Here is a 13,068-nt window from a genome sequence, read left to right on the forward strand (position 1 = left end):
CGAACCACATGTATGTGTTTATGTTTTAACATGTAAAGGAATAACAATAGCATCAAATCATGCTGTGTCGGCAAGCAATGCCAACGCTTTAACTTTTTTCATAAGCATTAGATCACTTCACAGTCTTCGACAAAGTTTTTCAGGACACCCAAGGCTATATTTTCACTTTATTGGCTACATGGTTTTAGAAAAAATCGAGCTTGTCATGGGAGAAATGTAAAAAAGTGTGTTTTCCCATGTAAAATCCCATACAAACTTTAAACGCGATGCGCAAAACGTAGACATAACCGATCGTGTCCAAATTTTGCACACTTATTTGGGTTCTGAAATGGGATCAAAAAAGCTTTGATCTGATGGGATACCATTGAATTTTTCATTTTTTCATATAAACGATGACCCACTCTACAGTGATCATACTGACAGACAACTGCTCAGTTTGTCGAGCCCTCTGTCGAAAACAAATATTTAAAGTCAAATGATAACCATCAAGTATAATTTTGTTGCAAAATAGAAAACATTAAACATTCAAAGAGAAAAATGCTAGTTTTACGTCCAATGTTCAATTCAGAAAGAATCGAAAGTCAATAAAATATTCGATTATCCAACTCAAAGAACGGTTGGTCATACACCACTTGAACACCAACCCTCTCCTCATTCAGTATCAGTACGCTCCCCACCGCACCAAGCTCGTTCTCCACCGTTCAAGCAAGCCCGAAGCATGGATTCTCCGATCAAAGAACCGATAGCAATCATCACTACTCAACTAGGCCATTAGCGAGAATTGCACCAAATGATAAGACACCGTCGTCGTCGTCGTTGTCGTTGTTGGTCGTCGCGTCGCCGCTGCAAGAGGTTGAAGCGATGATTCCCCCCCTTCTGGATGGTTCTCCTCGCTCGTCAGAAAATACATCATTGGCGGATGATTGGTGTCTTGGGTCTTACAGTTGGCGAGAATGGGGTGAAATGCGTCTATCAGGAATCCTGATTTGATTTCTGTTTGTTCATCAGTGACCAATGTTTCAGCTTTCAATGGTTGAAATTGTGAACCCATCACATTTTGGAGCGAGAATAGTCAATTTTTTATCTAATTTATCTTCTATTTTCTTCATTCTTTATTATCGTATTGTGTCTGGCGTAACGTTATAACTTGGAACAGAGTCTGCTTCTCAAGATGCATTTTATCCCGCCTCCCTTTCACTTTCAGCCTGTTGAACCGTTGCGGTGGGTGGAAGGGTTCTTCCGCGCTTTGCCCCTATTCGTCAAAGGAATCATCAAATGATTACGCTGCGCTGCGCTGGATGGCTGTTGGGTGTGTGTAATGCAGGTAGTTTACCCAAACAGGTCGTCTTCGAGTGGCGCACTTGACAATCTAATTGAATTCAGTGTTCTGTTCTGTTCGGTTCGTGTCGTGCCATAGGCAAGAGGGTTGTGTGTACCTGCGTGCAAATCGTTTCGAGTCGCTTGTACGAACGCAAAGTGGAACATAGGTTTTCTCGGAAGTGGAGATTTTTTTTTCCGGCGCGAGTGTGAGTTTATCCGGGAGGGAAGATACCCTTTCGAGTGGTGGGTGGAGATGGATCAAGAAGATAGTTTCGATTAGATTTGAGAAATAGTCGACGAATGCTGTGAAATCTAATTGATAAATATTAGGGTCGCATTTTGATCTGAATAAAAGTGATAAAATCTAAAAATAAACATGAAGAATCACGGAAACAACATGCACTACTTTACGGAGTCATCCGATGATGATGACGAGGAAACCCTCATGATCAAAAAGTAAGTAAATATACTTTAAAGACGTAAAGGTATCCTTGTTCCACGAACCAAAGAAAAAACTAACACACGGCGCCGGCTGCTGCCGTGGCAGCCAGCGATAAATGTGAACCAAATTTGGAACCAATATCAGGAAAGAAAAGAAAAGAAGAAAAAAGACTGTAAGAAATACTTGATGGAAATTGACTCAATTGAATATTCAATCAAGAAGAAAGAAAATTTCCACCCTCCAATGAAGGTACCGTACGTACCACACCGCATTATGGATTCCAGGACTTGATTCCGCCTTCTCGCGAACAGAGGCGTTAGCGCAGAGACTAGAAGAGGGCAACGTCCTTGAAATTGACGAATTTCGCGACAATTGAACCAGCGGTTGGCAGCATCCTCTCAGAATCGAATTAAACTTGGTCGACATAAACAATAGATCTTTCTAAGCATAGAGGACGTAATTATGATTCATAGATTTTTTTTGGCATACAATCGTGAAATTTCATGAATTTGTTTAGAAAATACCAAGAAATATTAAATTATTTTCTATACTAAATAACAAGTTTTGAAAACTTAAAATCAACATTACAATTTTACTTTCAGAAAAAACTTTTTTCATGTCTACATTGAATGAATGTTTTTCAGCGTGTTTCGAACAAATATGGCCATTTGCAAAAATAGCTGAGTAACAAAATCAGATATTTTTATGTCATTAACATAACATGTTATGTTAAAAACTTGCCTGTCATAAGCGGCAATATAACAAATTGCGTAACAAAAAAATGTTCCTGGAAGACCAATTCAATAACATGTTTTGTTAGTTTCATCAACAGCTAAATAACTGTCAATTTCCAATTCCAATTTCCGGGGTCTCCAGTTAGCCTAGTGGTTAAGGCTATGGATCGCCAATCCGGAGACGGCGGGTTCGATTCCCGTTCCGATCGGGAAAATTTTCTGGACTCCCTGGGCATAGTGTATCATTGTACTTGCCTCACAATATACAAATTCATGCAATGGCAGGCAAAGAAAGCCCTTCAATTAATAACTGTGGAAGTGCTCAAAGAACACTAAGTTGAAGCGAGGCATGCCAAGTCCCAGTGCGGACGTAGAGCCATGAAGAATAAGAAAAAGAACTGTCAATTTGGCAAATATTTAAAAATCAAATTTTCAACTTTAAAAGTTATTGATAATAATCCAAAGGCAAATTAAGTTATAATATCAAACTCATAACAAAGTAAGTAGCAAAGTAATAAGTCTATAACACATAACATAAAAAGTGAGGTTAGATCGAGTGCTTTAAGTACCCTATATTTGTCACTCAATACGAGGGATAGAAAATCTGGTCATAATTGTCCAAGTACTTAAACTCCCAAGCTGAGAAGTTGGCTCTGTATCAGCTGAAATGTAATGCCAGAAAGAAGAGAAAGAGGTACTCATGAGAGAATACGCTCCTCATCACGCAATGCTCTAAATAACGGAATTCCCAAATGATGTGAATTTCATAATTTGTTATTGTTATGCTATTGTTGATGAAATATTTGTACACTCTCAATAAAACAATAATAACTAAGCTTGGCCTGCAATAAAACATATCATTGGAATGTTATTTAACGGATGTCTACCAATAGCCCGATCATAACAAAATAAGAATGTCAATCAAAATATGTTATGGTAAGGTAATGTCTTGATAAGAAAATAATAACAAAACAAGATATAAAAACAAGTTGTGTGATTTCGTAGTTATTAATTTCATATTCTCCTCTGCTCGGGTAGTTGCCTCTCATAAACCAATGAAACTTTATGGATGCATAATGAAGATTTTTTTCCCCATGGGTAACGTTATGTTTTATGGAGTGCTCGGAGATGTTTGAAGGGGTTCCACAGGATTTCAGGGGTATCCAAGATATTCCAGCGGCATTACAAGGCTTTCAGGGAGGGTTCAGAGATGTTCCTCTGTAACGTCTCTGAAACCCGCAGAAAATTCCCTGAAACTTCTTTGAATGCCTCCGAAATCCTCCTAAAACCCTCTCGAACCCCATGTGACGCACCCGAAATCCTCCGAAACCCATTGAAACGCCCTTAATCACCCTTATCCATCCTCTGAAACATCATGTATTTTTTCACATTAATCGTGACTTAACTTTTTACGCGGTTTTTTTTTCTAAATGAAACATTTATAGAGAATCATGTTCGTATAAATTTATTGATGAATCCCGAGAAGAACCCGTAGAACAATAGCTCGAATCTGTACAAAATGCAGGAATTCTCGCAGTAATTTCTGCAGGAATCACTGAGAGGAATTATGCAAAAATCTGTGGAAAATTCCTTAATGAATTTCTGAAAAAAAAACCTGGAGAAATATCTGGTAACCATAGTGTGATATTTTCTAATATAATCTCAGATAAATTTCTAGAGGAGTTTTCGAAGGAAATGTAGATTTTGTGGAGAAATTTACTGACGTAAATATGAAAAATTTTCTTAATAAATCCTTAAATAATATTTGGCTAAATTTCTGGAGGAATTTTTATGAGATATATTAGAAGTTCTTGGGAAGATTCTTTTTGAGAATCTTTGAAAGAATTTCTGAAGAAACTGCTGGAGGATGTTTTTAACGAATTGGAGGATTTAATGAAGGATTTCAGTGAATAGTTAATCAAAGAATCCATGACAAATTTTATGAAAGATTATCTTGAGGGTTTTTCTAAATGAATCCACGGAGAAATTTTGGAAACAATCCGAGAAAGATTCTCTAAAAATAGTATTTGAAGAAATTACTGGAAAATGTAGAGAAATTTTTGATTCAATTTCTATAGCAACTTCTAGAGATAGCTCAGGACTTTTTTAAGAAGCCTAATGAGGAATTTCTTAATTTTTCTATAGAACTTCTTTTCGGGTAGATTTTCAAAAGCAGCCAAGGAGAAATTCAAAAGAATCCATGTAAGACTTTCTAAAGAAGTTAAGTTTAGAATTCCTGGAGAAATTCCTGAAGGAAAAAAAAAAGAATATAAACAATGACAAAATTTATTGTAGAATCTGAAGGAACTTCTAAAGGAATTTCTAAATTATTTCAAATATTTGGTGAGTTAATGTAATAAATTTCTGGAGAAATAACTTAAGGAATCTTTATAAAAACTTCTCAACGAAATCCGGAAAAAATAAAGAATTTCAAGAGGGTATTTCTTAAGAGATTCATGGAAAATTTTCTAATAAAAATCCGTCAAGAAACGTATAAACCCTTCCAGGAATTGTTGAATAAATCCCTGAGAGGAAAGTATCTTAAAAAAGCCTGGAGAAAATTTGCGATCGAATCCCTGCTATTCCTTTTGTTAGAATTCACAGAAGAATTTTCAATGGTAATCGTAGAAAATTTTCAGAAAGTATTCCAGAAGGAAATGCTACAAAAATCTATGAAAAAAATTCTGGAGGAATCCGTCGACTGATTGCTAAATAAACTCATTGAAAAGTTTCGGAAAGCCACCCTTAAGGAATTTCTGAAATAATTTATGAAAGGTTTCAAATGAACTTTGAGAAATTTCTGGAAGATTTTTTTATATAACCCCTGAACAAATTTTTTCCTCCTAGGGTGAAGAACTCCGTGTAGGATTTTTAACGGAGTTCTTTAAACATTTTCTGGAGGAACCTCTGGTGGAAATACTGAAGAAATCCATAGAAGACTTTCTGAAGGATTCCTTGACAAAGTTTCCGAAGCAATTCGTTGAGAAATATCTTGATGGTGGAATTTCTAAACGTTTTGCCTTTCTCGTACACTAAGTGTACTGGAAAGGCTATATGTTCACTCCAAAAATGACTTTTTGATAGAAGGCCCGGAGGGTCAAATCACATATACCAATCGACTCAGCTCGACGAATTGAGGTGATGTCTGTGTGTGTGTATGTGTGTATGTGTGTGTGTGCGTGCGTGTGTGTGTGTGTCTGTATGTGTGTGGACAAAAAACTCACATCACTTTTTGACAGTAAACCTCAACCGATTTTAATGAGCGACGGTTCATTCGACGCGGAATCTGGTCCCATTGTTTCCTATTGAAAATGGTTCGGATCTGTCCAGCCGTTTCGGAGTTATGGCCATTTAGGTGTTCCGGACCAGTACCCCTGGAAGCGGCCATACATAAAAATATAACAAACACATACATGCGACACATCAAACTGCGGCATTTTTGATAACCTGATCAACAGTTAGCAAGAAAACAGTCTCAGACCATATCTGAACCGGTAGTGTTCCGGAACCGGTTCCGGATGTCCCGCTGGAAGTGGCCAAATATAAAAGCGATCCAAAACTATGCATGCGACATATCAAACTGCGGCATTTTAGATTACCTGGTAAACAGTTAGCAAGAAAACAATCTCAGACCATATCTGAACCGGTAGTGTTCCGGAACCGGTTTCGGATGTCCCGCTGGAAGTGACCAAATATAAAAGTGATCCAAAACTATGCATGCGACACATCAAACTGCGCCATTTTCGATAACTTGATGAACAGTTAGCAAGGAAACAGTCTCAGAGCATATCTGACCCGGTTGTGTTCCGGAACCCAGGAACCGGGTCCCGCCGGAAGTAACCAAATATAAAAAATTTAATCCATGCATGCAACATATCAAAGCGGGGCTTTTTTGATAACCTAATGAAAGCTGTCAAGAAAATAGTCTCAGACCATATCTGAACCGGTAGTGTTCCGAAACCGGTTTCGGATGTCCTGCTGGAAGTGGCCAAATATAAAAGTAAACCAAATCCATGCATGCGGCATATAAAAGCGCGGCTTTTATGATAAAGAAAGGTTGGCATTAAAAAGACTCAGACCATATCTGAACCGGTAGTGTTTCGGAACCGGTTGCGGATGTCCCGCCGGAAGTGGCCGTATATAAAAGTGAACAAAACTTATGCATGCGGCACACCTAATCACGACATTTCCGACAACTTGATGGCCGCTAATCAAGGAAGTAGGTTAAGACCACATAAGGGACTGCCAGTAGTGCCGAAACTAGTTTTCCTCCAAAAGCGGCGAAATATAAAATTGAACAAAACCCTGCATGCGAAACAGCAAAGCGCGGCTTTTTTGATAGCCAAATAAACTAAGCAAACAAATAGGCTGAATCCAAACCCGTGCATTGGGATATCGTGGCTTTTTCGGTAACATGATGAACAGTTGCAAAAAAATAGACGCAAGCCATATCAGTGTGTTCCGGAACCGATTACGGGTGTCCCGCCAGAAATGGTCAAATGTGAAAGTAGAACCAATACATGCGACATATCAATGACTTATTTAGTAACATGATAAACGGTTAGCCAGCAAATAATCACAGACAATATTTGGGAGAACTGGTAGTGTTCCAGAACTGGTGATGAGACGAGTAACTCGCCGGAAGTGGTAAAATATAGAGGGAAACCAAACCAGAGCGGCGTTTTTGATAATCTGATGAATGGTCAACAGGAAAATAGTCTCAGGCCACATCTAGAACTAGTAATAGTATTTCGGAATTGGTTGCGGGTGTTCAATTGGAAGTGATCAAATATTTTTTTTTTTTTTTTTATCTATATTAACGAGATTTTTAGCCCTGGGCTAGTTCATCTCGGGACCCACGCTTTACTTCCCTTCCGAAGGAAGAACTCACATTTTGTGAGTTTGTCGGGAGTGGGATTCGATCCCAGGTCCTCGGCGTGATAGTCAAGTGTTCTAACCATCCAACCAGATCCGCTCCAGTGATCAAATAGAAGTGAACCAAAATCATGCATGCGACACATAAAATCGTGTTTTTTTTCAAAAATTTGCCAAACGGTTAGCAAGAAAATAGTCTCAGATAACATTAATATTCGGCTTTGTAGGTAACCCGATGAACAGTTGACAGGAACATAGTCTCAGACCATATTTAAGATAACCGGAATCGGACCCGCTAATGATCGGACTTACCAATGATAATACATAAAATATAGCCTAAAGTGTGCTAAAAAAAACTTTGTCGAAGATCACGAAGTGATCTGTGATTGTAAATGAAGTCAGCCTTCAAGTCAGCTGACGCTCACCTCGCTGCCGTAGTGAATAGAATGGGGTCACAATGATCTTAATCAAGATCCCAATGCATTTTGCAATATTTTTTAGCTCTGTTTTGCTGTTGAACATAACATCGGAATATGTACTAACAATAAGTTTTCCAAATCGATGTTGGCTTTGTTAAAATTGTTGCTTTTCTATATAAAGGACTCAGGAACATTTTGGCTAACGTCGACGGAAAGATCATGAGTATTTATTCGACGAGAAAGGCACTATCACCACTAGGTGGATTAATCCGGGTTTTTTGTATGATTTTCAATTACGGAAGGAAACATTGGAACATTTTGACCCTTGAATATGTTTTTAATTTGCTATTTTCTGAAGGGTGCTTTGAAGGAGCTTCTAGAGAAATTTCCAATCAGAAAATTTTCTGAAAACAAATCCCCAAAGGAAATGATTTAAGAATCTCCGAAATATGGACCAATTTCAGAAAAAAAAATCGTAGAAGCAATCCATTCAAGGTTTCATAAAAGATCTACTGAAAAAAAAATCTGAAGCAATACGTGAATGAATTGCTGTAGTTTTCCAAAAAAAAACCCAAATTAATCCACCTAGTGGTGATAGTGCCTTTCTCGTTGAATATGTTCTCACAATCTTTCCGTCGACGTAAGCCAAAGTGTTCTGAATCCTGATACTATATAAGAAAAGCAAGCATATTATCAAAGTCATCATTGAATTGACTCAAAAATTATTGATGGGCATAGTCCGACGTTATGTTCAACGTATGAGCAGAGATGAAATATATCAGACTTCTCAGTTGACTGCTTGAGCATCTTCACTAACACTAGAGGCCAATCAATCCCGAGCAGGAGAAAATAGCTGAAGAATAACTAACTCAAGTATGTAAAACCGAATACCTACAACCTAAATGAGTATTAAGTAACTCTGCATAAGAGGTAAAATACCTAAAATAATAACTGGTGTGTATTCTGCAGTGACGGCAATTGTCAAATTACGGTCGTCTGCACCGACGCCCAGTGGCGCCAGCGTCGTTGATTTGTTTTTGTTTTGATAGTCGTCTTGACAACCCGAGCGGCATTCTCAGAAATGTATGCATTCGAAATTCTTTTGACCGCTGTCTGCTGAACTTCAACCACCTACTGATACTCAAAGTCAGTATTTTCAATTTCAACTGATTCGTTTTAATTAAGCACGATGCAGAAGCAAAAATGCAGTTGTTTTGCATCACTTATCAAAAGTAACTATAATGCATTGAATTAAGGTAACATATCGGTATTTACATTCCTAAAACCATAATAAATCAATTCCAAATTGAAATATTTATATTCGAATTCATCGAGCTGAAGTTCAGCTGAACTGAACTTCAACTACAGTGGATGACACCACACGCTTTCATTGTCTCGTCCAAGATGTTTATAAGGAAGGTGTTAGCGTATAAGTAGTAAGTGGATGCGGGGAGTGCGGCACACTGCGGGGGGATGGAGATGACAGCCGGCCAGTTTGTTTATGCTGCAGAACGCTACAGAAGCGTTGCTGCGCTGCATCGGCAACAATATTCTCAACACGGATAACCAATGTTGACATATTTCCATGGCACTCATAAAATGAGTAATATTCCCCCAGGTTTATCATTTGCTCGTGCACCCGCATTTTTATTAATTATGAATACAATGGTGATTTCTTAACCAAAAGAGATTGTTATGCCGAAAATATTGCAAAATATTTGCTTAAGTGGGTGTACGAGCTAATTTGCAATCCGTGTAAGTAGGAAACACTCGATGAGTGTCATGGAGTTTGCCCGATTTTACTGCTGAGAAAGTTAAGCGTGAATGGTTTCTGTGGGGTTGCTACGTTGCTAGGGCTGAAAGTTTTTGTTTGCCATCTCACTAGTGAAAAAAATTAAACATAAACTTGCCAGCTGTCGTTAGGTTTTCCAATATGGCGGATGGTGCAATCTGACATATTGGATTACCTTCCTTTTACTTACCTTGGTCTCGTCTCTTCTTTGTCATGATCATTCTCGGCCTCGCGTCTATGGGTAACTGTGTTTGTTTATTTGTGTTCGTTTTCGCACGAATTGAACATCATTGTGCTGATTTTTTTCGACACTGGTATTCTGTGCAAAACGTGTGAACAATGACACCAGATATGGCAATACCTTAATAATAATCGGCGATTTTTCCATAGGAATAGCGATTTTTCCATAATTGAACAATACCTCAAGCAGTCCTCAACACCAAACCAATAACTCGTTGAGATATTTCATCAATACCTTCAAAATGCCAAAATAAGTTATTTTTAATACCTGAATAACCGACCAATACCTTGTCTTGATATGATACCTGACTTTGGTGTGCTCCAGTTATGTAGCAGTTATTCATTCCTGCTCGGGATATCAAGACGATACTTACAAGCTAATATATAACTGTTAACACAATCACAGATCGCTTTGTGGTTTTTTTCTGCACACTTAAGGCTATATTTTATTATCATATCATAGGTTACAACATGCATGTAAAATTTGACAAAAAATGTAAGCATGTGAAATTTCCCATACAAACTTCAACGACATTACAGAGCGCAAGGGCGCAACCAGTTGCATCAAAAGGGAATTGGAAAACTTTTGTTCGGGGTTGATGCGATTAATTTTAAATTTTACAATACAACGTCATCCTACTGTATATTTACACCTCAGGAATCTGAAATTGTGTAATTTGTGAGATCTCTTCACGGCTAGCTAGACGGTAGTAGTGAATAAACGTTAAACAGGAGCAAAAACGCGGCGCGCCGTAAGCGTTCAATTTGAGTACTGATGAATACGTGAATCAATCGTTGAAAACAAGAACGATAGGTAGTGAGTATACCGAGACGTCTGTTTGTATTTGGGTTTAATTTGTCAAGATTTTGTTCTCTTACATATATTTATAGCATGCATTGATTTTATTCATGTTCGTAGTTCCGGCGAAGCACCAAACGCGCTGGTTCTGCAACCCTACCGATAGCTTTTATGTGGTATGAGCCTATTTTCTAGCTCACCGTTCCTCAGGTTATTAAAAATACCGTGGTTTGATGCGTCACATGGTACATTTGGCCACTTTCGATGGGGTACCCCGAACTGGTTCCAGAGCACTACCCGGTCTCCCAAATATAGTCTATATATTTCATTGCTAATATTCATTAGGTTACCTAAACATAACGATTTTATGTATCGCCTGCATGCATATGGATCAGTTTTGCATTTTGCCACTTCCAGTGGAACACCCAGAACCAGTTCCGGGATTGTACCGATTGTTCCTGATTTGGTCTTAGACTGGCTCCATGCAAAGTGTTAATAAGTTTTCCTAAAAAGTCGAGAATTGATGTACCGCATGCATGAGTGTGGTTTATTTTTGCATTTTACCAGTTCTGGTGAGATACTCGAAACTTGTTCCAGAACTCTACCAGTAGTCTTAAATATGGCATGAGACTATTTTCTTGGTGACCGTTCTTCGCGTTATCGAAGAAGACGTTATTTAATATGCTGCGTGCATACGTTTGGTTCCATCCTACATTTGACCACTTCCGGTGGGTCACCTGGAACCGGTTTCGGCACACTATTGGTTTTCCAAATTATGGTCTATGATTTTTTTTCTTGTTAACCGTTCATCAGGTTACCTAAAAAGTCATTCAATGTGTGGCATTCATGGATTGGTTCTCCTTTACGTTTGACCATTTTCTATGTAACATCCGTAATCGGTTGCGGAACACTACCGGTAGTCCCAAATATGATCGGAAACTATCTTTTGCTAAATCAAGATGCATGGGTTTTGTTCACTTTTATATTTGCTTACTTTCGGTGGGGCACCCGGAATGGATTCCGGAACAGTACCGGTAGTTCCTGATGTTGTCTGATCCTATTTTCTTGCAAACCGTTCATCAGGTTATAGAAAAAACAGATTTGATGTGTCGCATGCAGGAGTTTGGTTCACTTTCATATTTGGCCATTTCCGGCGGGACACCCGGAACCGGTTCCGGATAACTACCGATTCAGATATGTTCTGATAATATTTTCCTGCTTACTGTTCATAAGGATATCGAAAAAGCCGCGGTTTGATATATCGCATGCATGGGTTTAGTTCACTTTTATATTTGGCCAGTTCCGGCGGGATACCTGGAACCGGTTCCAGATCACGACCGGTTCAACTATGTTCTGAGAATACTTTCCTGCTTACTGTTCATCAGAATATCTAAAAAGCCACCATTTGATATGTCGCATGCATGGGTTTGGTTAACTTTTATACCTGGCCGCCTCCAGCGGGACATCTGGAACCGGTTCCGGAACACTACCGGTTCCGAAATGATCTGAGAATGTTTTCCTGCTTACTGTTGATCATATTATCGAAGAAGCCGTGGTTTGATATGTCGCATGCATGGGTTTGGTTCACTTTTATGTTTGGCCATTTTCGGCGGAACACCCGGAACCGGTTCCGGAACACAACCGGTTCAGATATGGTCTGAGACCATTTTTCTGCCTACCGTTCATTAGGTTATCAAAAAAGCCGCGGTTTGATATGTCGCATGCATGGGTTTAGTTCACTTTCATGTTTGGCACTTCCGGTTGGACACCCGGAACCGGTTCCGGGACACTACCGGTTCAGATATGGTCTGAGACTATTTTCATGGTTACCATTCATCAAGTTATCAAAAAAGCCGTAGTTTGATGTGCCGCATGGATGGGTTCGTAGCGTTTTCATATCTGGCCCTTTCCTGGGGTACCGGTCCGGAACACCTAAATGGCCATAACTCCGGAACGGCTGGACCGATCTGAACCATTTTCAATAGGAAACAATGGGACCAGATTCCGCGTCGAATGAACCGTCGGTCATTAAAATCGGTTGAGGTTTACTGCCAAAAAGTGATGTGAGTTTTTTTGTACACATACACACATACACACACACACACATACATACACACACACATACATACACACACACAGACATCACCTCAATTCGTCGAGCTGAGTCGATTGGTATATAAGACTTGACCCCTCCGGAGGCTCTATCAAATTTTCGTTTTTGGAGTGAACATATAGCCTTTCGGTACACCTTGGTGCACGAGAAAGGCAAAAACATGAGAAGGATTTGTAAATGATTTCCTAGAGAATTGTCTAGAGGAATCCTTGGACATATGTCTGCATGAATCTCATGAAGAATTTCAACAACCTCTGGGGAGTTTTTGAAAAAAAAAAAATGATTTGAGAAGCATTTCATGCAAGATTTTCTGAAGGCACCCATAGAAAAGATT

The 13,068-nt window shown here is 38.9% G+C and overlaps 1 protein-coding gene across 1 annotated transcript in view; it reads left to right on the forward strand.

Annotated features, from left to right (window-relative positions):
* The first annotated feature begins 1,351 nt into the window (after positions 1-1,351).
* Positions 1,352-13,068, forward strand: part of LOC109428008 (chitin synthase chs-2-like) — an 80,733-nt gene continuing 69,016 nt past the window's right edge. Inside the window, exon 1 of the mRNA XM_062860328.1 lies at positions 1,352-1,776. Within this exon, the coding sequence (XP_062716312.1) occupies positions 1,697-1,776 (80 nt within the window). The 5' untranslated portion in view covers positions 1,352-1,696. The remainder of the gene's footprint in view (positions 1,777-13,068) is intronic.

The sequence above is a fragment of the Aedes albopictus genome, chromosome 3 (assembly GCF_035046485.1).
Source record: "Aedes albopictus strain Foshan chromosome 3, AalbF5, whole genome shotgun sequence".
In the NCBI taxonomy this organism is placed as follows: Eukaryota; Metazoa; Arthropoda; class Insecta; order Diptera; family Culicidae; genus Aedes; species Aedes albopictus.